Source organism: Urocitellus parryii, chromosome 10 (genome assembly GCF_045843805.1).
Source record: "Urocitellus parryii isolate mUroPar1 chromosome 10, mUroPar1.hap1, whole genome shotgun sequence".
NCBI classification, from domain to species: domain Eukaryota; kingdom Metazoa; phylum Chordata; class Mammalia; order Rodentia; family Sciuridae; genus Urocitellus; species Urocitellus parryii.
This window is the reverse complement of record NC_135540.1, coordinates 53,098,774-53,124,554: the sequence shown is the minus strand read 5'-3', so window position 1 is coordinate 53,124,554 and position 25,781 is coordinate 53,098,774. Positions and strand designations below refer to the sequence as shown.

The following is a 25,781-nucleotide window of genomic DNA, read 5'->3' as shown; positions in this document are numbered from 1 at the left end:
GCACAACTAGATAAGTCAAAAGTTCTTTATTTTATCTTCATAAATGTATAACTTCACATGAAGGATGGGGAAAATACCTGTGAAGACTGAAATCTGATTAAAAGGAGATGGAAGCACTCATTGTATGGCTTGCTAATTTTAAAGCTCTTTAATCTTTCTGAAGTACTTTTAATTTCAGAATGTTTAAGTAGCTTTAATTCCTAATATTAAAAAATTAAAATTCGTAATGCCTATTTTTATTAAAAGCCATAAACCCGTGAAGCTTTGCAATTTCCTTTTCTATTTAAGTTAATAAAGTGAGAGAACAAATGCTTTACCACTGAAGAATTTATGGCGGTCAGGGAAATCCAAGAGATGAGAGCTGACATCAAACTCAAATTGGAAAATATTTTTTTCAAAATATCTGTCTGATAAATGATCCATAGGATTTATGTTCTCTTGCCTGGAAATACTAAATTAGAATTTCTAAATATATAATCCCATAATGAAACTGAGAAGAGAGATCAAATTAATAATTGAGATAATAAGTAGACTCAATTTTGATAATTTATTAAAAATATAAAGATTTATCCTTTGAATTCCCTTCTTTTCAATCAAGTAAATTTTAAATTCTAAAGTTATATCACATAAGCCTTCAGGAGTGACTAAATTTATGTTAATAATTTTATTGTCTGTTGTAGGTATGTGAGAGAATCCTTGTCCCTACTAAATAACAAAGAGAATAGCTGTTTGTCCCTTGTCTGAATCAGCGTTATGCCACACAAAAAGCACATAGACCAGTGTGCTGCTTTGATATTCTGGAGACTGCTTTTACTTCGTAATTAAGACATGTTGTCAATTTGGTTTCCTAAGAAAGCATCAGATTGTTTTTTATTCTTCAGAGAATCTACTTTTCACTCAATGTAATAAATTATATTATAAAATTTTAACACATTAAATTATATTATACAATTTTAATACATATTTTAGAATGAGTTTCTTTAATTAGTATGTATCCTGAGTTACATTACAATTTCTCATATTACTGAAATTGTAATTAATATAATTCACAACAGTAATTACATGAAGAAAACTAATGTGCTTAGAGGAGCTGGGGTTTTTTTTAAAGATACACAGGATTCTCATAAGGAAAATTCTGCTTCATCTGTACATTTGCTTTCCTATAGATGCAATAAAGAATTACCGAAGTGCCTCAATAGCTAAGAGCACAAGTACACAATATACTGCTAAAATAAGATCGTTTTCTCTTTTCCATTGTGCTATATTTATATTGATTAATATAGAAAGCCTGAATGTATTTTATATTGTCTCTAGTTTGTCTCTGCAATATTCTCAATATTTTTGGTTTCTCTTCATGTTTTTTCCAGTCAAGAGAATCCATCCCATTAAATGACCTAAAATCTGAAGTATCACCCCGGATTTCAGCAGAGGACCTGATTGACTTGTGTGAGCTCACAGTGACAGGCCACTTCAAAACACCCACAAAGAAAACAAAGTCCAGTAAGCCAAAGCTCTTGGTGGTTGACATTCGCAATAATGAAGAGTATCCTTTACTTATGCACTTTGGAAGCATGGTCCTACCTTATTCATATTTCTTCCTTTCCATCTAAAGGATATGTGGTAAAACAATGAGCATTTCTAGGATTCCTCTGAGTTCAGATAGATAAATGACTCTCAAACTAGATGCCAGAATGGTCTTATGTGAGTTTATATTTATAAGATAACATGTACCAGAGACCTAAAAATATTTTTCAAACAACACCAGAATATTGGGATATTTTCCTGTTTTCTTTTGGTTTCTTTTTCTGAAAGTGTGTGTGGTTTTCTGAGGAATGTTGCTATTCTTAAAGGCATTGGATCAGTCATTCTATAGATTGGAATTTTGGCAAAAAATGAAGAATATATACCTGGTCTCCTTCAGAACCTAGAGAAAATGTTTGCAAGGATCTTAACACTGAACTTATATTTACTATAATTTCCTAAACATTGGCTTACAAAGAACATGTATACTCACTAAATACAAGTATTTCTTACTAAGATTTTACTATTAAATATGTCATAACTTCCAATGATTTTTATTTGGCATTGAAGATTTTATTTGGCATTGAAGAATAAACACTTGTCCTTATGTTTCATCTTTCAGATTCTCATGAAATGTGACTTGATTATTCTCTAAAATCTAGGCAACTGAATCATACTCTTTTAAACAGAGCAAATCCTTCTTAAAATAAAAAATTTTTCTTAGAAATTTGATATATGAAATGGAAAAAAATTTTATAATTTTTTTATAAGTTCACATTTATAGCATTTATTAAATATAACTTTACTTTATGTAAATGCTATATATATATTAAATATAAATGCTACAAATAAGGGTTAGCAGGTTGATGGGGTTTTTCCTAATTAGTTTTCTATGGCAATAGAATTATACCTCACACATAGAGTATAATTTCTCATTCTTCTGGTTGTACATAATGTAGAATCCCTCCAGTCATATAGATATATATGTACATAGGGTAATAATGTCTGATTCATTCTACTATTCTTCCCACTCCCATACTCCCTCCTCTCTACTGAATCTAAAGTAACTCTATTCTTCCTTAGCTCCTGCCTCTTGCTGAATTAGCATCTTATATCAGAGGAAATATTCTGCCTTTGATTTTTTGAGATTGTTTTATTTAACTTAGCATGATTCTCTAGCTCCATCCATTTACCCCCAAATGCCATCCTTTCATTCTTTAAGACTGAGTGATATTCCATTGTGTGTGTGTGTGTGTGTGTGTGCATGCCACATTTTCTTTATCCATTCATCTGTTGAAGGGTACCTAGGTTGGTTCCACAGTTTAGTTATTGTGAGTTGAGCTGCTATCAACATTGATGTTGCTGCATCTCTGTAATATGCTGATTTTAAGTCATTTGGTTATAAACTGAGGAGCGGAAGCTAGGTCAAATGGTGGTTCCATTCCAGGTTTTCTGAGGAATCTTCATACTGCTTTCCATAATGGTTGCAGTCCCATCAGCAATGTATGAATGTACCTTTTTCCTCACATCCTCACAACATTTATTGTTTTTTGTATTCTTGATAATTACCATTCTGACTGGAGTGAGATGAAATCTTAGTTTTGATTTGTATTTCTCTAGTTGCTGAAGGGGTTGAACATTTTTTCATATATTTGTTTATTATTTCTTCTTCTATGAAGTGTTTGTTTAGTTATTTAGCCCATTTATTGATTGGTTATTTGTTTTTTGGTGTTAAGAGTTTTTTTTAATTCTTTATATATCCTGGAGATTAATGCTCTAACTGAGATGCATGTGGTAAAGACTCTCCCATTCTATAGGCTCTCTCTTCACATTGATTGTTTCCTTTGCTGACAAGCTTTTTAGTTTGAATCTATCTCATTTATTGATTCTTGATTTTACTTCTTGCACCTTAGAAGTCTTCTTAAGGATATCAGATCCTAGGCCAACATGGTGAAGATTTGAGCCTAATTTTTCTTCTAGTAGGCGCATTTACAGAACTGCTTGAACAATTAATTCTTAAAATGTTAGGAAATGGAGAATACAGTTTGAAAGCCTACAATTTCAAATGATACATCCCAATCTTTTTGTGAAAAGTTGCTACTTTTTATTTTCTCTAAGCTATGAGACCCTTGAGTTTGGAGAGAGTATAGATGTGATGTCCCTGGCTGGTTGCTAGGGCTTTATGTATACTGGAAGTTCCTGGCAGAGAGGGTATGTAGCATTCCCCCACAAAAGGCATGAAATTTCAGTTGAATAGTCCTGCTTTAGAAGTTCTTACAATCTGATACTTTAAGGGTTTAATATTTTTTAACTTTTTAGGGTATCTTGTGCTTGAGCCTTTAGTCAAAATCATTCTCTCACGAAACCATCAAAAACATACAGCATATATTCCTGTTTTAATTTTAAAGACTATTACTAGAATAATAAATGAACATCACTCCTCTAATATTTCACTTCAAATAATTTAGCTATTTTAGATTTAAAAACATACAATATGAAAGTGGCATTCATTCCAAGATTTTCCAGCTTCATAATCTTAATTTCTTTTCACTGGTACTCTCCTTTATGTTCTTCTAGATGTATACAAACAAAAGAGCAGAAAAGAGAACAGCTAACCTGAACATTGTTCCCTGATGAATATGGATGAATCTCTAATATAGAAGTGCCCTTCAATGTCTAAAGTTAGAACTAAGAAAATACTTTATTTGGACATTTAACTGCCTATCTATGATTGTAGGTTAAAGGAAGAGAATCAGTGTTACTCTGTGCCACTTGTGAATGGGGTAGGTTCAGGCAATGAAGACAATAAAATGAAATCATCCATTTTTGGCTATTCTGAAGAGCCCAACCTATGAAGTTTACTAAGTCTCCTTTTGTGACAGCTTCTTTTAAAACTAAGGGGTTTTTAAAAAATAAGTTTTATTAGTGTATATTAATCATACAGAATAGTGGATTTCATTATGACATGTTTATACATGCTTATGACATGGTTTAATCAAACTCATTTCCCCATTACCTTTCTCTTTTCTCCCTCTGGTCCCTTTCCTCCCTTTTGCATTCATAACATCCTTCATTTTTTCCCTTCAGTTTCTGTATATGAGAGAAAACATATAATACTTACCTTTCTTTCTGAGTCTGGCTTCTTTTGCTTACCATGATGCTCTCCAGTTCCATCCATTTTCCTGCAAATGTTTTTCTTAATGGCAGAATAAAATTCCATTGTGTATATATACCACATTTTCTTTATTCATCTCTTGATTAACAACAAGGATGATTCCATCCCTTGTTATCGTGAATTTTTTTGTGATAAACAGAAATATGATATCTTTAGTTAAGAATTTAAAACTGAAAATTTATCATTTTAGAGTATGCTGATTTTAAATCTTTTGGGTAAATATCAAGGAGTGGTGTATTGCTGGATCATATGGCAGTTCTATTATTAGTTCTTTGAGAAACCTCCATACTGATTTCCATAGTGGCTGGACTATTTTACATTCCTACCTACCAACAATGTGTAAAAGTCCCTTTTTCTCCACATCCTCATTTATTGTTCTGTGTGTTTTTGAAGATTTCCATTCTGATTGGCACAAAATGGAATATCTGGGTAAGTTTGATTTGCATTTCTCTGGTGGCTAAAAATTATAATTCATATAATTATTAGTTTTTCATATAATAATTCTCTTTCATGTATTGTTGGTCATCTGAACTTCTTTTGAGAAGTAGATACTTCATTTACCATTTGTCCACATGAATGGTTTTTTTTTTTAAATTTGATATTGATTTTTTTGAGTTCTTAATATATTCTGGATATTAGTTCCCTATTTAAGAAAACTTTTCTGACAAAGATTCCTTCCAGTTTTGTAGGCTGTCTCTTCATGTTGTTGTTTCCTTTCCTGCTGTGCAGAAGCTTTTTAATTTTATGCCATCCCACTTATTGACTCTTGTTATTATTTCCTGACCTATAGAACTCTTTGTATGTTGATTCATCCTTTGTTTTCTTCTAGCAATTGCAAAGTTTCTGATCTTAAACCTATGTCCTTGATCCATTTTCAGCTAACTTTTGTACACGGTGAGAGATAGGGATCTAGTTTTATTCTTCTACATATATCCAGTTTTCCCCCGAACGATTTGTTCAGGAGGTTGTCTTTTCTCCAGCATATATTCTTGATACCTCTGTGAAGAATCAGTTGATTATAAGTATTTGATTTGTCTCTGTCTTCTATTCTACTTCATTGTCTATTTTTATGCCAACCCCATGCTGTTTTTGTTACTGTGGCTCTGTAGTAATTTAAAACTAAGATATTCTTAAACTTAGACCATTTATCCTCATGACATTTCTAAATTTTTCCTCTACCACATATCTACTACTTTTACACTTCTGAGTTCCAAATATTGCTACCTGTATTTTGTAGTGCTTTGAGAGAAGCCAATTTCTAAACTTTTCCCAGAGTCATTGGTTATCATTAAATCTCTATTAATATCATGAAACTGTGAACAATGGAGAGCTATACATTCAACAATACCCTTTGATTGAGTTGTCTAAACTATTTATGACCTTCCAAGGCTGGAAGAAGCATAAGCTTTTTATAAATCTTCTGTGATCTGTACTATTTGATTATATTATACTATAATAACATTTCCTTGTAATTATTCATGCTAAATCCTATTTTTAAGGAATTAGAGACAAGGGAAAGATATGTACATAGTAATAAATACATTCATAAATTTAGTGCTTAGAATCAGTGTGATTATTTGATATTTTTAGATATCACCATCATTGACAGCAACTGGTAAAATATTACTCTCTATAGTGCTATTGATAATTTTTTAAGAAGAAGACATAAAATATAGTTCTTATTTGCCAGGTTGCTTCAGTATGAGGACTGTAAAACACTAAAATGTTTTATGCAAAAAGACAAATGAATAGTAAAGACAATCTGTAATAAGAACCAAATGAGCAATACAAACAAAGAATACACCAGCAAGGACCTAATTTCTGGATAAGATAAACCAGATAGGTATAGAACTCATGTGCTTTTAATATTTGTAACCCCAACACCAGGGTTGGCACCTAGAAAGTATCTAGAAAATATTTACAGAAGGAAAAAGGCAGAATGATATACCCACAATCTCCTATGGTACACTTCAATGTTAAACATCAAGATTCTTTTGGCATGTGACTGAGGTTGTAGCTCAGTGCTAGATCACTTGTCTTAACACATGTGAGGCACTGGGTTTGATCCTCAGCACCACATAAAAATAAATAAATATAATAAAGGTATTATGTCTATCTACAACTAAAAAATATTATAAAAGTCATTTGGCAATATATAAACTCTTCTTGCACTCTATAGCTGAGACCCTTTTCCCTTTAAGCTTGGAAGTAAGACAGTACTTACAAGAAAGCAATAGAATCAAAATTTAGAGTTAGAAGTACTCATCTAATTAATATTCATTAATTGAGTAAATATTTATTGTATTATTGATTACGTGCCATAGAGTGTAGATTTGGTAGAACTGTTGGTAAACAAAGTGACAAAATTACTTGGACTTCTGGAAATCTCATTTTAATTGAAAAGATAAGCATACCTCTAAAATGATCTTAAATGGCAAAAAAAAAATGTTAATTAAGTAAAAATAAAGCAGGAAAGAAGATAGGAAGTTGTTTTAGTCAGCTTTTTCGCTGCTATGACTTAAAGACCCAACCAGCACAACTGTAGAAGAGGAAGCTTATTTGAGGGTTCTGTTTCAGAAGCCTTAGTCCATAGAAGGTCAGCTTCCTTGCTCAGGGCTCAAGGTGAGGGAGAACATCATGGCAGGAGAGTGTGGAAAAGGAAGCAGCTCACATGATGATTAGAAAGCGGAGAGTCCACTCTCCAGAAACAAAATATATACCCCCAATGAACCACTTCCTCCAGCCACACCCCACCTGCCTCCAGTTACCACTCAATTTAATCCCACCAGGGATTAAAATTCACTGATTAGGTTAAGGATATGAGCCAATCATTTCTCCTCCAAACTTGCTTTATCTCACATGTGAGTTTTGAGGGGACAGCACATCTAAATCATAACAGTACTGTTAGAATTCAAATATAATACTCAAAGAGAACATTGAGATGATGATATTTCAACAGAGTCAAATGATGTGAAGAGGTGGGCTATAAAAGATATGGAAGGAATTTCTAAACAAGAATTTCTGACATGAATACATGGCTTGGCATTTTTGACCAACAAAGAGACCAGCAAAGTAAGAGATGGAGTCAGAGAATAGAAAATTATCAAAACCAACAGAAGTTTTGGGATGGTCAGAAATCTCGACAGTATATTTTGGAGTTATTATTTCACCTTATACCATTACTCAACAATTCCTGAAAATCCAAAACTTGAGATTTTTTTGACTTAGAACTTTATGGAAGATGCAAATATATGCAGCAGCAACAATGTGCACTGTATTTGTTATTTTAAAATGAGAGACACTTAGAATGAGTAAATATAAGAGAATTAATTGTTAATGATAGCTACCAGTAAGCTTTCACACCGTCCTAAGCATGGTTCTGGTTCTATGATGTGGATGTATTTAACATCTCTAGTTTACTGATGAAGAAACAAGATTAAAGAAATGAAGCAACTTCCCAAGGCCATAAAATTGGCTAACTTGCTCCTAAACCTTTATACTATTTGCCAGGCACCTATCTAGTCTCTGCATAGAATGTTAAGTAAGCATAAACAAGATTGAGGCAAATGAGTTTATACAAATTAATGACTGAATTAATGTAATGTATTTTTTTAAAATAATTTCATTTCTCTCTTGCCACAAACATGTTTTCCACTCCTGTTTACAGTAGGAGGAATGTAATGTTCTATATCACATTTTCTTTCTTCAAAGAAAATAAGTTACTTTTGAAATGTTGTTTAAAATATTTTCTAAATTGCCTATTGTTTTCCTATATTGTCTTTATCTTCTACTTTATATTGTTGAAATGCAATATTTGGGCTTTGCTCTATAGACAGCCACGGAAGGCTTCTTATCAGGAATATGATATTTAGGAATAAATTTTTGAAGGAATAAATTTTTAACTTGACAACATCATAAATAAAATGGCTTTTCAGAAAAGGTGAAAGTTGGAGGAAGCAGCTACATTTGTAGTAGCTAAGCTCAAAGTAATCAGTGTCTAAAGTAGACAGTAATGAGAATAGAGATGGACAGATGAGTAAAATGTTAGAAGGGGCCACTAATATGTTAAAAATGGAGGATTTGGGGGCTGGGAATGCAATTCAAATACACTGCAACAATAGAGTTAGCAAGGAAATGATATCTGAACAATTTTTATTTCAGTTAATATTATTTAGTTATATTACGAATGGAGAAACTGGGTTTAATTCCATTTTCCTTTTTGGCTACTGATATACTAACAGTATAGCCTTCAGGGCTTAAAGATTTATAACACTAATTAAAATTAGCACAGCAAACAAACTTACATAAAGGTATGTACACTTTCATAATTGCTCTGGCAAGATTGGTGTACTTTATCTGTACAGGTAAGATGTCACTAAGTTTGGTACCCAGCAAAAATACTGTGTTCATTTAGGATTTAGAAAAAAATGAGATTATTTCTGTGTTGAATTTTGAGAGCATTTTTAAAGGGATTTTAAAAATCTTTGGGTAAAGTGAAGAATCTTTCTGGAATATGAGCATTCATAAAACTGATTTTTTTTCCTATCTGCTTAATTAAAGTATAGTATATCTGCTTACTGTAGCATTACATAGACTGATTTAGGAATACAAGAAAGTCTTCATATCTTAGAAACCTAGAAGATAATATATGCCATCCCTGCCTGTTAATGCTATTCTGATAGCCCAATTCTTTTATCACAATGAATTTAAAAATTTTTTTCAGATCTATTTGTCCATGGGACTACCATGTTTTATTAAGTGGAAAAATTTTATTATAATCTCACTTGAATGCTCTTTGGAAGTGTCTACCAGATAGAATGTAGAGCTATAGTTTTGGAAGGGTATAGCTTATTGCCTGGTCACCATGTATCAAAGAAAACTCATGAGTGTATTGGAATGTGTCCTATCGTACAAAGTAGTAAACAGCTTTGTACAAATACTCTGAGTAACTGCTATAATAACTGGATAATTTCATAAGTACAGATTAAACATCTCTTATCCAAAATACTCAGTACCAGTAGTGTTTTGATTGAGATTTTTTTTTTTTTTGGAAATTTATCTGTACATAATGAGATTTCTTAGGGATGGATTCCAAATCTAAACATAAAATTTATTTACATTTCACATACAGTTTATACACATATCCTAATACAATATGTGTAATAATTTGTACATGAAACAAAGTTTCTTGGTTTGAAATTTCCACTTGTGATATCATGTGAGAGTTTTAAGATTTTGAAATATTTTATATTTCAGATTTTGGGGCTAAATTTGGGCGCTCAAACTATATTTTTTATAGTAGAGAGTTAATTGTAATTCCTGCTGTCTTTTTTAATCATGATTCTTAATTCCTTCAAGAATTTCATCAAAATTTCTAATTTCACTTGGACACTGAAAAGTTAAAAATTATTGTTTATTGGTATTGTCATTTTTACCAAAATCAAACTGAAAATTATAGTGGGCATTGTTGGAATTACATTATCAAGATGCATATATGATTGAGGCTAAACACCACATAATACTTTGGCCTCTGGGTTCAATCCCCAGTACCAAAAATAAATAAATAATTTTGCATCTACTTCTTGTATAATCCTAAACTGAGTATTTTGAAGCTGAAGCTTTATAAGTTCTTAATTTGTAAATAGCTTAGTGCCTGGCTATTGAGAAGTATACTTAGTACAGAACCTCTTTGTGTTTATGCTTACATGAAATAGCTTTTTTGAAATGCAAAAGGTTAAAACGGAGAATTTAGATTTTTGTCTAGAATGTAAGGAAAGCAATGAAGTGACAGTCATAATCCTAAAATATGTAATGTTGCATATTCATTTCACAACAATATCTTGCTGTAAAGAATCTTTACATATTTCTTTCACATCAGGACAGTGAATTGAAACCAATTCACAGAGAAAGAGCTTATCAATGCATATTTTCTGTCCTTTTGCTCTCCTTATCAGATTTAGCCCAGGAATGATCACTTGAAGTTGCCAAATATGAAACACTGTGTTCTATTTTACTATTCTAATTTAATATAAAATACATAAAAATATGCACTTTGCTTCTTTTTTAAATACATAAAATGCACAGTATTTTATTGTGATTATGAAGGACTCAAAAGTAGCTGGGTATGGTGGGAGGTTGTAATTCCAGCAACTGGGAGGCTGAGGCAAAAGGATTGTAAATTCAAAGCTAGCCCCAGCAAGTTAGTGAGGCCCTAGGCAACTTAGTGAGACCTTGTCTCAAATCAAAAAATAAAAAGAGCCAGAGATATGGCTCAGTAGTAAAGTGTCCCTAGGTTCAGTCCCAATATATCCCCTGCAAAAAATATGGGAAAAGAATATTCAGCTACATACCTTTGCAATATAATCTGGTCATCTTCTTTAAGATATTTAGAAATTACCTTAAAAAGTTCTGCTTCTTCTTATTATGTCTTTCACATAAGAATCTGAATTATAAGCAGTGAAACTAAATTTTTAAGGAAGAAAACAAAGGATTCTTAAATGACAGAAGTTGTCTTCTTCATTATCCAACTAATTAAACAAAGAAACCCCCCCCCAAAAAAAAAAAACTATTGGATGAGACTGTACTAATGTACTAATGTGTAACTAGGCCAATCTCATTCTCCTCTACTGCTTACCAGTCATGCTGTTAAGGATAGAAAACTTGGAGGTGCAACAACTTTGTCTGCAATCATTCATGCTTAGTCTCTTAGATGCTAGAAGTTTCATGACAAAGAAGATTATTGGATGAGTGCTCAGATATTTTCCAGGACTTTTTGATTCTAAACTAAGAATAAGGGAACTTATTAGTTAATGCTATTTCTTCTGTGTCTTGTCTTCCAAAGTATAACCAAACAAAGGTCTTAAGTAATTTTATGTCTTGGATATTAACTTTCCTCTTCCCAACAATTCTATTGCCATCATATTTTATCAAGCATTTTAGCATTTAATCCATACTTTTAAAAAACATAAAGCATAACCAACAGTAAATTCTAGGGCAATAACAAGTTATGACATACTTCTAGTGACTAAAAGGCAGTTTAGACAAACATCCTCTTTAAAAACATAAATGAGAGTGAAACCACAAATTCATGGCTACTTTTTTAAACCCAATATTTACAGAATTTAGCTTTAAAACAATTTTTCTTCAGAGTAAAGGACTTGTAATTTCTAATATGTGGCTGAACAAATTTTATGCAAGAGGTACTCAACATGACCTTCCGTTGTAAAGCTTAACACAGCCTGAACATTGTCCTTTGTTTCTGATTTTCAAGGAAAAGAATTGGATTGGCTCTGCCTACAACAGCTATCTGTCTACCTTCACCCTCCCTCCCCAGTATCCTGTCAGCCAAGGTGGTGGCAGGGTTATCTAATACAAACATGACAGCCTGGGCTCACCCTTTCACAAAGTGAGGAGCAAGCAGGTAATATAAACATTTCTGCCACAGCAGTTGACTAGTATAGATTTATATTGCTTTTGCTACTGTGAAAGCACTAGAAAGAAAAGATGTTCACACTTGATAAGTGCTGTTTCATAAACACAGAAACTATCTCTAGCAATTGATTCAGACCTGACAGATATAGATCTGTTTGCTGAGAACAAATGAGTTGTCAGGTTCTTGGTTTGGTTATCATAATTTTTATTTTAAGATATACCTTTGCTAAAAACAAAAGTATTATCTTTTTTTTTAAGTACTGTCAGGATAATTGTTTTCATGGATAAAGTCTTTACTATTCATGAGAACTACAGTTGAGAGTATTGAATAATTATAAATGTTTGAGAAACTAATGCTTTGAAGTCTAAGGGTATTCTTCCGAATGTTATGAATTCTCTGCACATGCTAGAAGACTCTAACTAAACAACATACACAGAAATTCCAATGTTGATTCCATCTTTTCGTTTTTCTGAACCTATTTTATGGTTGTTTCTCTCATTATTAATGCCAAACCTTTTCTTTAAAAAAAAAAAAAGCAATGAAGTAGCAGCTGAACTGCAAATTTAAGATATATGAAATGTGATCAGTCTCCACCATCATTTTTTTTCCAGTGTTGGGGATTGGATCCAGGGCCTCACACATGTTATTTCCCATCATTCTAGAGAACTAAAGCTTGGAATTTTTCAACTCTTCATTGATGACAGAAAGGAAAAGTATAAGAGAGACAGAAAGAAAATAGTGTAAAAGATGACTACAAACTCTTGGGTTATTGAAAAATTCTCATTTCAAAAAATAATTCCAAGTGTTCTCCCTTCTGTGTGATGAATTTTGGGGAAAAATATTACTTGCTTGTGTCATAATATTTTAAAACTATTAATTTACATAATGAAAGTAGAAGTTTGAGAAAATGACTATTAAACACATCAAATTCCTTTCATGGTAGTCATCACTAATCAAGAAAAGGAAAAGATACTGCCTAAATTTCTTATAAACTAGTCTGTATATTTACTCCTCTTTTTTTCTCCACAGAGTCTCCTAAATGCAAATGTAGTACTTAGCTTTTCTGCCTAAAATCCTTTTTCATTGTTCTTAGAATAAAGTCCAGTATTATCAACAAGGCCCTGCATATCTGCCCCTCCCTCCTTTCCCAGGCCCCTCATACCTATACTCCTCCATGCTCTCTAAATTCCACTGCCAGTGGCCTTCCATGTATCTTCCCACTATAAAACAAAAACTTCTGCCTAAATTGTTATTGAAGGCAAAAATTGTTATTGAAGGCTGAGGCAAGAGGATCACAAGTTCTAAAAAACCGAAATGGGAACAAACCTCAACAGATCAGCAAGCTTTCTTTATTAAGCCGTAGAATGGCACATTTTCAGAGAAGAAAATGGTGAATGATTACAGGAGGGGTCTGATTTTTATAGTGTTTAAGTGAGATTTGGATCACAAGTGAAATTTGAATCATTTGCATTGGTTGGGCAGTCAGGAGGAACATTTGTGCAAGTTCAAATCCTAAATCAGGAAAACAGTTGCAAAAGTTCAAAACCCATTGTTGCTGGGAAAGGGTGAAAGTTTCCACAGCCCAGGGCCCATTGTATGCCCTTTTGGCCCTCCCAGGTCACACAGCTCTCCTTTCTCCTTAGGGGTTATTATTCCCCTTTTTCTTGTTATTTTCCAGGTCTTTCAGTAATCACACCCTATTCCACTTCCATGTCATCCCTTTGCCTAGTTAACTTTTATTCAAGTATCATATACATTTCTTTTAGAGTAATGTTCACAGCTGTTTTACTTAAAGACTTATTTGATTAATGAGTATTTAAGAAAATCTTTCTCTATTCTATAATTCTATACAGAGAATCACCTTTTATTTTCCAAGGCTCCATTTTATTCAGTTATACTTTTTTTGGGGGGGTGGGTGGGTACCAGGGATTGCACTCAGGGGTACTCAACCACTGAGCCATATCCCCAGCCCTAGTTTGTTTGTTTGTTTGTTTGTTTGTTTGAGATGGGGTCTCACTGAGTTGCTTAGCACCTCGAAATTGCTAAGGCTTGCTTTGAACTTGAGAGCCTACTGTCTCAGCCTCTTGAGCAGATGGAATTATAGGCATGCACCACCATGCCCAGCTCAATTGTACTTTTTAATTATTTACTGGAACATATATTTTTTCTTTAAGATCTTATGACATTTCTAAATATTTTAAGCTAATGGATCCCCTAATTCCTTATAGTCAATAAGACCATCAGAACCCTTCTTGAGTGTAAAAACAATAAAACATCAGTCAGTACCTTCAGTATTCAGAGAGCATAAAATTGGAAGTAATGAAAACATGAGCTAAGTTTTCTTGAGAAACTAACCAGCAATAAAAGTGTTTCCAACTAGTGCTAATTACCTGTTATAATCCTGAGTCTCATTTAGCAATGGCTTGCCTAAAATGAATAGGCTTTTGCAGTATCACATTAGACCTGAGACTCTAATCACAGTAGCCAAACATGGTGGCACACACCTGTAATCCTAGTGGTTTGGGAGGCTGAGGCAAGAGGATCACAAGTTCTAAACCAGCCCCAGCAATGTAGAGAGGTCCTAAACAACTTTGTGAGATTCTTTCTCAAAATAAAAAAGGCTGACGATGTGGCTCAGGGGTTGAGTGCCCCTGAGTGCAATCCCTGGTACAAAAAAATAAATAAAGCACAGAGGTAATAATGAACTGAAAGGTGTGAATATTGTACAATCCTTATGACTAACATCACTTTGCTGCATCAGGGTCGCTTTCACAATTCATTTAACGAGGAAGAATGTCATTATGTCCTTGGCTAGTCGTCTTTTTCTTTTCTACCTCATTTTCAGATTTAACTTTTTTTATTACCCTTCGAGGTACTTAATTCACTTAATAAAATATTCATGTGAGCATGGAGATGTTTGGTACTATCTCTGCAAACCAGTTACCTCTGGTTCTTTGAGACACTCAAGCTGCACACAAAAAAATGTTTTCCTTAATTTAACCTGTACAGTTTTGTTCGAGGTCACATTTCAGGCAGCATCAACATTCCATTCAGTGCTGCATTCACTGCAGAAGGAGAGCTTACCCAGGGCCCTTACACCACTATGCTTCAGAACTTCAAGGGAAAGGTCATTGTTATCGTGGGCCATGTAGCAAAACACACAGCTGAGGTAAGTATACTCAGAAATGTTATATGCATATATGATGAGTTATTTACCTGTTTATCATGTAGGATGTCTAAAAGCATGTTTCTTCAGGAATTGGTCATAAATGAAATGACTTTTGAAGATCTGTCTAGATTCTTTTTCCCTTAGTTTTCAACATGAGGACCCATAGTAAGTTAACTTCTGTTGTTTAAATGCCATTTGTCAAAAGTTCATATATATTAACTTGGTCTTAGTGTGGTGATAGTGAGAGATCTGACCTTTAAGATATGGGAACTAGGGGCTGGGGATATACCTAAGTTGATAGACTGCTTGTCTTGCATGCACAAGGCCCTGGGTTCAATCCCCAGCACCACAAAAAAAAAAAAATGTGGGAACTAGTGGGAGGGTCCTTTGGTCATGCCCTTAGAAAGAAAGGATTATGGGATCCTACTGAGTCTCCAACTCCAATTTTGAAATGTGATCTATTACTCTAACACACATTCCTAGGGCACTCACTAGGGCTGACACTATGCTTTTTAGACATCAGACTCCAAAATTGTGAGTTAATTAAACTTTTCTTTATAAAATAAAATTAGCCAGACTCAGATATTAGAGTAGCAAAAAAACAAATTAATATGAGAGCACAGGTTTTTGAGGGATTTGTGTGCGTATATGTGTGTGTGCGCGCACGCATGCATGCATGTGTGGTGCTGAGGGGGGTATTTGTTAATTGCTTTCTGAAATTGCAAACATGTAGCTAGAATTTCCTCCATTGTGGAAAAACAGAAGGGCTAGAGTGTAGGCTCTGAAAGCTAATCAGTAGAATTTACTAGGTTTGGGAGTTTTGGTTATTAGAGACTCAATTTTTTTTTCTTTTTCTTTTTTTTTTTTTTTTTTTTTTGATGAAGAGGAGTCAGGAAGGATATCTACTTGCAGATTTAAGAAATATATGAAACAATAAAATGGCCTTGCTCTCCCATGGCCATATTATAAGCAAATTGAAAAATATAACAGTAGATATGAAAGCCAAAAATATCACATTTTTAATAAAGGACATGTTAGAGACTATAGCTTAATTTGAGAGCTAAACAGGATGGGGAAAAACACCCAGAAGTAGGCAGAGAACATATCTAGGTATGGCAATGTTGAACTGGTTGAAGGCCCCTCTTCTAAAAAGAAGAAAAAAGATGCTCCTGGGAAAACAGCAAAGGCAGTTGTTCCCTCCGGGCAGTTTTTCTCAAAAGAAAGAACACGACTGAGCCTTCCCAAATTTATCAAATAAAAACCTGTACTTCCCTGGACAGAAAGAATAAGGGTACCACCCAGCTTCTAAATGCTCCTAAACATCCTAATCATTATATTAACCTCAAGTTGTGCTTATTCTAATTTTACCATAAAAGTGAAAAGGTGTATGTGTATATACACATGTGTGTGTTTATATGTACATGTATGTATATTATATATGTGTGTCTGTAGACAACTCATGTCATTAAACACAAAGTTAAAAATATTTATCTTGTATTATATACAAGACACTGAAGTTCAACATATGAAGGATACCTGGTAGCATGAGTATTCAGATGAAATAATAAAAATATATGTCAAGTAATAAAGAACCATCACATTCTAAATAAATAAATCACTGTTATGTTTATCAGAAGCCAGGTGCTATCAAACATTTTCTTTTTCACATCCTCCATTCTGACTCATATCTGTAGACAGTGATGACAGAAAAAAAAAATCATATGCATAGCTATTAACACTTCAGTCCAACAACAGGAAATCATCATTATTTTTTTCCTTTGTAGTGCTGGGGTTTGAGCCTAGGGCCTTGCACATGCTACCACTGAACTATATCAGGAAATCATTTTTGATAAGCAGTTTTGTATATTTGTTTAGAAATGTATTTTTAATAGTTTTTCTGATCATAGGATTGAAGAGAAGTTTAGATATTTATTATACTGTTTCATATTTTTATCAACTGTTCAGCTCTGTATTAATTTACCAAAATTCCCCACTAAATTAGAAGCATCTTAATTTAAAGCATATTGATTGGAATTCATATTGATTGAGTATTCGTGGTTGTTCTGGATATCTTAGTCTTTTCCCCACTTCCCATCACAAATCCATTCTCCCCCATTTATCACCCCTCACCTGTCAGGGCCAACTTTCATGTATTCTGGATTCTAGTTGTTCAGCCAATTGGGAGGTCTGATAGATTATGGGACAGAGAGGGATCAGGATATTTATCCCCCTAAATCCTCTGTCAAAATGGGGTTGTAGCTCATCTCACATGCATGAGGCACTAAGTTCAATAACACATAAAAATAAATAAATAAACAAACAAATAAATATTGTGTCCATCCACAACTAAAAAAATATTTTTAAAAAAATTATCTCAGGTTGGCTGTGTCCTTCTACTGAAAGATAACACTTCTCTCTACAACTCTTGAATTAGCCCCTGGTCAATACCCCTTGGCTCTAGAGGTGGCAATAATAGCTCTGCTTTTACTATAACTTCACTGTCCCTATAGGTCTCATCCCACCTACACTTTTGTAATTAATCTCTTTGTAAATTTATCACAAGGGTTTATTAAGTATTTAAACACATGGATTTTTGTTGTTGTTCAGTCTAGATTAGTTGCCCTGTTCTGTTTCTTACTAGTTTTGTTAATTTGTGTTAATAATATGACCTAAGTTGCCAATTATAAAAAGAAAATTAGAATTATAACTACCTCACAGCATGTTTTGGAAGATTTTGAGTTAGGCATATAAAGTTTATTGAAGAGTCTGATACTAGTAATCACTCAATTAACAACAGCTATTAATTTTATTCTCTAGTACTGTTATTTGCATACGTGTGAATTTAATGAATGCTATTTGATGTATGTTGTTTCTAAAAAGCTTCGAATTTGGGAGTACATCAACAAAATAACAGAGTAAGCAGCCCTAATCTTTCATCCCACCACAGAAATAACAAAAAACAAGCAAAAAGAAAAAGAAACAAGTAGAAACTGTACTGTGTTGAATAGAAGTGGTGAAAGAGGACATCCTTGTCTCCTTCCTAACCTCAGGAAAAAAGCTTTCAATCTTCACCATTGAGTAGGATGTTAGCTTGTTTTTTTTCATTTGTGGTTTTTATCATGTTGTGGAAGTTCCCCTCTGTTTCTAGTTTGTTCAGTATTTTTGGCCTTAAACAATATTGAATTTTGTCAAGTACTGATTTCATATTATGGACAATTAAATGTTTTCTTCACTTCCTTCTATTAATGTTGTCTATTATAACAATTGATATTTGTCAATGTTAAACCTTGTATTCCTACCATAACCTCCAATTGGTCATGGTCTATAATCCTTTAAATATACTGCTAAATATACTCCCTAATATTTTCTTTAGGATTTTTGCACCAGTATTCATAGACTATAGTCTATAGTTTCCTTTCTTTATCTGACTTTGATATCAGACTAATGCTGGCACAGCATAATTTAAAAGTGTTTCCTCTTCCTCAACTTATTGGAAGGTCTTAAAAAGTATTTTTTTTTTATTCTGGCCAGAGGAATAAGGCAAGATAATATTTTTTTCAAACTGGAATATAAGTTACTTTTACCACAAACTAGATGGCTTTAAACATGAGAAATTTATTCTCTCATAATTCTAGAAACTAGAAGGCTAAAATCAAGGTGTTAGCAGAGGCATGCTTCCTCAGAGACTCAAAGTGGAAACATTTCTTGCTTTTTCCTAGCTTCTGGTCATGACCAGCAATACTTGTTTTTCCTTGATTTGTAGCTATATAATCTCTTGACTGTCATCAGGTGGTATTCTCTCAGTGTAGTCTATCTCAATATTTCTTCTCTTTCTTATAAGGATGCCAGTTAAATTAAGGGCCCACTCTACTCCTGTATGACCTCATATAGGGACCTACCCAATTCCAAATAAGGTTATATTCTGATATTCTAGAAAAGACATGCATTTTAGAGGGACATTGTCCAAACCAATACAGAATGAAAGAAGTAAAGCTTACTCTGCATAAGACATGATTTTGTATTGAGAAAACTCCAAGAATGCACCCACACAGATATAAGACTATTAGAATAAATGAATCCAGCAAAGTTTGAAGATAACAAAATCAACACACTAAAAAAAAAAACACATGCAAAAAAAATCAGTTGTATTTATATTTACTGAGGGTCACAGCAAGAAAGCAGCTGAGTAAGATGCTCTTATTGATCATCTTCCTGTAGGCACATCATGTTAAAAAAAAGCTACACATGCACCAAACCACCATCACAAGAGCTGAGGAAATTGGGAGAGAGACCATAGTGCCTGCTTTTAGTATAACAAAATGAAAATGTTATTGAATAAGGCAAGAAAGAAAGAATTACCCACAGAAGCCTTTCCCCCAACTCCAAGCAGCCCAATGGTGAAGGAGACAGAATTACATCCAGGCCTTAGACGTGAAACCCACTACCAGGCTTGCCATGATGACACCCATTGCTGGGCAAAGCCCTTTGACCTCAACCACCATTCCAATACTCATGGACTGAGCCCCTGAAACTAGGCATTGCCTTGGGTAGCAGAGCAGGAAACAAGGCTACAACTGATGGGGAGCCAGATATGAAAGCTAGCACAAGGCATTGTCTTGAAGCTCAATGCCAGGCCCACCAAGTGATACCCAGCATGCAGAAGAAACTGAAGAAAGGCCCTGTACACAGGTCACAGCTCACAGAACCTATAGACAGGCCTGGCATTAGAGAGATCATTGTGCTGGCAAGACATATAAATTTTGACCTATATCATTTCCATGCTTGCATGTGCCAAGGGCACACCTGTCGTTCTCCTGACACAATGCAGCTATGAAGCCAAAGGCCTGCCTCTGTTACCCATCCCCCAACCTTAAGCAGTGAATTATTGTCAGATGAGTATGATTATACCACAACAAATTTCACTTTTATATATTAATGCACTGATTAAAAATAATCAAAGTGAGATCAGTAGAGAAAGTAAACCCAGGCATTGGGGTGTGTTGGAAAAAGAAGGTACTAGGGAATGTGATCAAATTATGTGTTTGTACAAAAATGGCATACTGAATCCCACTATTATGTATAATGATAATGTACCAATAAAAAATCTTGAAACAAATGAAAATGGAAACAATATACCAAAACTATGGGATATATCAAAAGTAGTACTAAGAGAAGACATTTTAGCAATCAATGCCTACATCAAAAAAGCAGAAAATTATCACTGCATGTCAAGGAACTAGAAAAACAGCAACAAACCAGAATTAGTAGAAAGAAAGCATTAGTGAAAATCAGAGCAGAAATAAATGACATAGAGACTTAAAAAACTACAAAATATCAATGAAACAAAAAGCCAGTTTACTGAAAAGATAAACAAAATAGACAAACCCTTACCTAGACTAAGAAAAAGAGATGAGAATGAAATAAAATCAGATTAAAAGATACTACAACTGATGCCACAGAAACACAAAAGTTATTAGAGATTATTATGAATAATATGCCAACAAATTCAATAACCTAGAAAAAATGGACAAATTCCTACTTGCAAACTTTACCAAGACTTAATTATGAAGAACTAGATCTGATAATAAGTACCCAGAAGGAATCATCACTAAAAAACATTTTCTACAGATAACTTCACTGATAAATTCTTACAAACATTTGAGGAACTAATGGTAGTTCTCAAAAAAAAAAAGAAGAGGAAGGAATTTTTAATTGGTGCATTATAGTTGTACATAATTGTGGAATTTGCTGTCACTTTCATACATGCACACAATCTAACATTTGGCCAATATTTTTTTTACCAGTATTTCCCCTTTCCCTCAGCTGGAGCCTTTCTCTACTGATCTTCCTTTGATTTTCATGAGATTCCGTGTCCCTCCACCTTTCTTTTTTTTTTTTTTTTCCTCTCTTGTTTCCACATATGACCTAACAGGAAATAATTCTTTCAAATGCATTCTGTGAGGCCAGCATTACATTGATACAAAGACCAAAAAAGAAAACAACAGATCAATGTCTTGTGAATATAGATGCAAAAATTCTCAACAAAATATTAGAAAAACAAATCTAATAGCATATTTTAAAAGGCTATTTCCCATTATTAAGTGGGATTCACCCCAGGGATATAAGCAAGGTTCAGTATCCATAGATCAATAAATGTGACATACCACATCAACAGAATCAAGGACAAAAACCATGTGATTTTCTCAATAGATATAGAAATGGCATTTGACAAAATTCAACATCCCTTCATAATAAAAATGCTAAACAAATTAGGTATAGAAACATATGCCTTGTCAGACACAGTGGCACACACCTGTAATCCTAGTAGCTCAGGAAGCTGAAGCAGGAGGATTGCAATTTCAAGACCTTACTAAGCAGTTTAGTAAGGCCCTAACCCAGTTAGTGAGACCCTGCCTTGAAATAAAAAGGACTGGGGAATGCAGCTCAGTGGTAAAGTACCTCTGTGTCATAATAAAGGCCCTATATAATAAGCCAACACCTGACATACTGAAGGGGGGAAGGCTGAAAACTTTCTAAAATCTAGAACAAAAGGATGCCCACTTCCATACTTTTATTCAACACATTGCTGGAAGTCCTGGCCAGATCAGTCAAGCAGAAGAGCAAAATAAAAGGTATCCAAATTGGAAAAGAGGAAATGAACTTGTCACTATCTGCAATCACTATTTTGCAATATATATGATCACATATAAAACACCCCCAAAATAAAAAAGAAGCTCTTAGAACTAATTAATGAATTCAGCAAAGTTGCAAGATACAAAATCAACATTCAAAAATCACTGGTGTTGCTATATTCCAATAGCAGATTATCTGAAACAAAAATCAGGAAAGCAAAACCACGTAGGACAGCTATTTTAAAAAAATAGGTATAAATTGAGCTAAATACATGAAGACCTCTGCAATGAGAATTATAAAACACTACTGAAAAAAACTGAAGATGATGCAAAGTTGAAGGAAATCTGTGTTCATGTATTAGAAGAATCAATATTGTTAAAATGTCCATACTACCCAAAGTAATATACAGATTTAGTACAATTTCCATCAAAATACCAATGGCATTCTTCACAGAACTACACAAAAAAATACTAAGATTTAAATGGAAACACACACACACACACACACACTGAATAGCTAAAGCCATCTTGAGCACAAAGAACAAATCAGGATGCATGACTGATTTCAAAATATGCTACAAAGCTTTAGTAATCAAAATAGCATGATAGCATAACTTTCCTGTGTTCATATATGAATACATGACCAGTGTAACTTCACATCATGTACAACCCCAAGAATTGGAAGTTTTACTCTATGTATGTATAGTATGTCAAAATATACTCTACTGTTATGTATATATTAAAAAGAACAAAAAATACAAAATAAATAAATGAATAAAATTGTTTTTAAAAATCAAGGTTTGATTCACATCTTGTTTTAAGCCAAAACACCAAAGTAACTGTTGTCAGGAATCTTGTAACTAGTATGTTTTCTTCTTAGCTGTGGCTGCTAGCAGCTTAAAGTCAAATTTGAGATCATTTTTAACAACTGTGCTGTGTCTCCTGCTGGACTCATTTTCTGATTGTACATTTACCCTGACCACTTTATTTTTATTCTATTTTATCTATTTAGCAAAAAAAAGGTTGCCACATACCCTTTTTTGTATCAAGGTGACTATGTATAAATAAAATCCATGATCAAAAAAAGAAAAAACACAGAAACAGACACATAGACCATTGGAACAGAATAGAGATCCCAGAAGGGAACTGCCACTTCCACAGCCAGTTGATCTTCAATGATGGTGTAAACATGCACATTAGAGAAAGGATAGTTTCTTAAATAAATAGTGCTGGGGAAATTAGACATCTACATACAGAAGAATGAAAATCTATCCCTATTACCAGTTACAAAAGTTAATTCAAAATGGATTACAGAAGAAGAAAACAGGATAATACCTCAGGACATTGGTGGTTCAGGATTTTTTTGATAAGATTCCAAAAGCATAGGATACAAAAGCAAAAACGGACAAAGGTGATTGCATCAAATCAAAGAACATCTACATAGGAAAGAAAACAACCAACAGTGAAGAGACAGCCTACAGAATGGGAGAAAAGATTTGCAACCTATACATCTAATAAGAGGCTGATATCCAGAATATATAACCCAATGCCAAAAATAAAAATATTTTTTTAAAGTGGGCAATGGGCTTAAACATATATTTTTCAAAAGAAAATATATAGATGACCAACAGGTACATGAAAAATTGTTCAGCATCACTAACTATCAAGGAAATGCAAATCAAAACCACAGTGAGACATCATCTCACCCACTAAGAATGTCTGCCATCAAAAAGACTGAAGATAATAAGTGCTGGTGAGGATGTGGAGGAAAGGCAACCCTTGCATACTGTCAGAAGAAATATAAATTAGTATTGCCATGTGGAAAACAGTACAGAGGTTCCTCAAAAAACTGCTATATGGTTTAGAATTTCACTCCTGGGTATTATAGCCAAATGAAATGAAATCAGTATGTCAAAGAGACATCTGCATGTTCGTATTCATTTGTAACACTTTTGACAATAGTCAAGAAATAAAAACAGTGTTCATCAGCTGATGAATGGATAAAGAAAATGTGGTACATATACACAATCAAATATGATTAAATAAAAAATGAAATACTGTCATTTGTAACAATATGAATGGAACTGGAAATCCTTATGTTACGTGAAATAAGCCAGGCACAGAAAAACAAATTAATATTGTTGTGATGACATTGCTATTCAAAGCAATGTGCACATTTAATGCACTCTTAAAATCCCAACAATGTTTTTTGCAGAAATGGAAAAGCTCATTCTAAAATTCATATGGAATTTCTAGGGACCAGAAGAGACAAAATAATCTTGAAGAAATATGACAAATCAGAAGACTCACATTTTCCAATTTCAGGACTTAATACAAACCTTGAGGAATCAAAACAATTTGATACAGACATAATGATAGACATATAGACCAGTAGGATCAAATTGAAAGCCCAGAAGTAAACCCTCACATCTATGGAAAATCAATTTTTGACAAAGGTGCCAAGACTATTCCATGAAAAAACAGTAGTCTTTCCAATTAATGGTACTCAAACAACTAAATATACAAGGCAAAAGAACACAGTTGGACCCTTCTTGATCTTATGCCAAAAAAAATTAACTTAAAAATGAATGAAATACTTAAATTTAAGAGCTTAAACTATAAAAACTCTTAGCAGAAAAAAATAAGAGATAAATCTTTATGACTTTGGTTTTGGCCCTGTTTCTTAAACATGACACCAAAACCACAGACAAAAATAAATAAATAAAATTTACACCACTAAAAATAAAAACCTGTGCTTCAAAGTAACTATCAAGTAAGTGAAAAGATAGTACACAAAATGGGCAAAAATATTTATAAATCATCTGATAAGTATTTAATATCAGAATACAAAAATCTGTTCAAAAATCAGTAGTATTTATACTAACAACTTATACAATATAACCACAGAAAGATAATTAAATTTAAAAATGAACAAAGAACTTTATTCGAATAGATATTTCTCTAAAGAAGATATTCAAACAGCCAATAGCACATATGAAGATACTCATAATAGCTGTCATTAGAGAAAGATACTCAATGTAGTTGTCATTAGAGAAATGTAAATCAAAACCACAATAAGACACCACTTCATACTCAAGAATTGGCAAAAAAGGGGGGGGGGGAGATTGGAACACTGGTGAATTGCTACCATGAACATATAAAGTGATGTATCTTCCACAGGAAACTTGTATCAAGTTCTCTAGAAAGAAAACAGATGTATCATACAACCCAGCAATTGAAAATAGGGACACAAATACATATTTGTATACCAATGTTCATAGTAGCATATTGTCAGAAGAAATATAAATTAGTATTGCCATTGTGGAAAACAGTATTGATAGTTGTCAAAAGATAGGCAAACCCAAGTGTCTATCAATAGACTAATGAATTAATATATATTATATAAATATAACGTAATATTCAGCCATGAAATAATGAAGTTCTGACTCATCCTACAACATGGATGAACCCTGGCTAAATAAAATACACCAAACACAAGGACAAAAATTCTTATGTTTCAGTTTATATAAAATAAGTGAAACTCAGAGACAGAAAGTAGATTAATGGTTACCAGTGGCTAGAAGAGGAAAGAATGGGAATAAGTCTTTCATGAGTATAGAGTTTCTATTTGGAATGATGGAAAAACTTTGGAAATAAATTGTGTTGATGATTGGATAGCATCATGAATGTACTTAATGACCCTGAATCTTGCACCTAAAAGTTTTTAAAATGTCAAAGTTTATGTTATCCATCTTGCCCCAATTTTTTAAAAATAGACTCTAGGGTGTGATATGTTGAGCCCATCTCACTATCTATCACCAATTCACCTGAATCCAACAATTTTTGGTGAGA

The 25,781-nt window shown here is 33.3% G+C and overlaps 1 protein-coding gene across 1 annotated transcript in view; it reads left to right on the top strand.

Annotated features, from left to right (window-relative positions):
* Tbck (TBC1 domain containing kinase) overlaps window positions 1–25,781 on the top strand; it is a 224,468-nt gene that overhangs the window by 175,975 nt on the left and 22,712 nt on the right. The window contains exons 24-25 of the mRNA XM_026403170.2: window positions 1,368–1,543; window positions 15,138–15,297. Coding sequence (XP_026258955.2) covers window positions 1,368–1,543; window positions 15,138–15,297 — 336 coding nt within the window. The remainder of the gene's footprint in view (window positions 1–1,367; window positions 1,544–15,137; window positions 15,298–25,781) is intronic.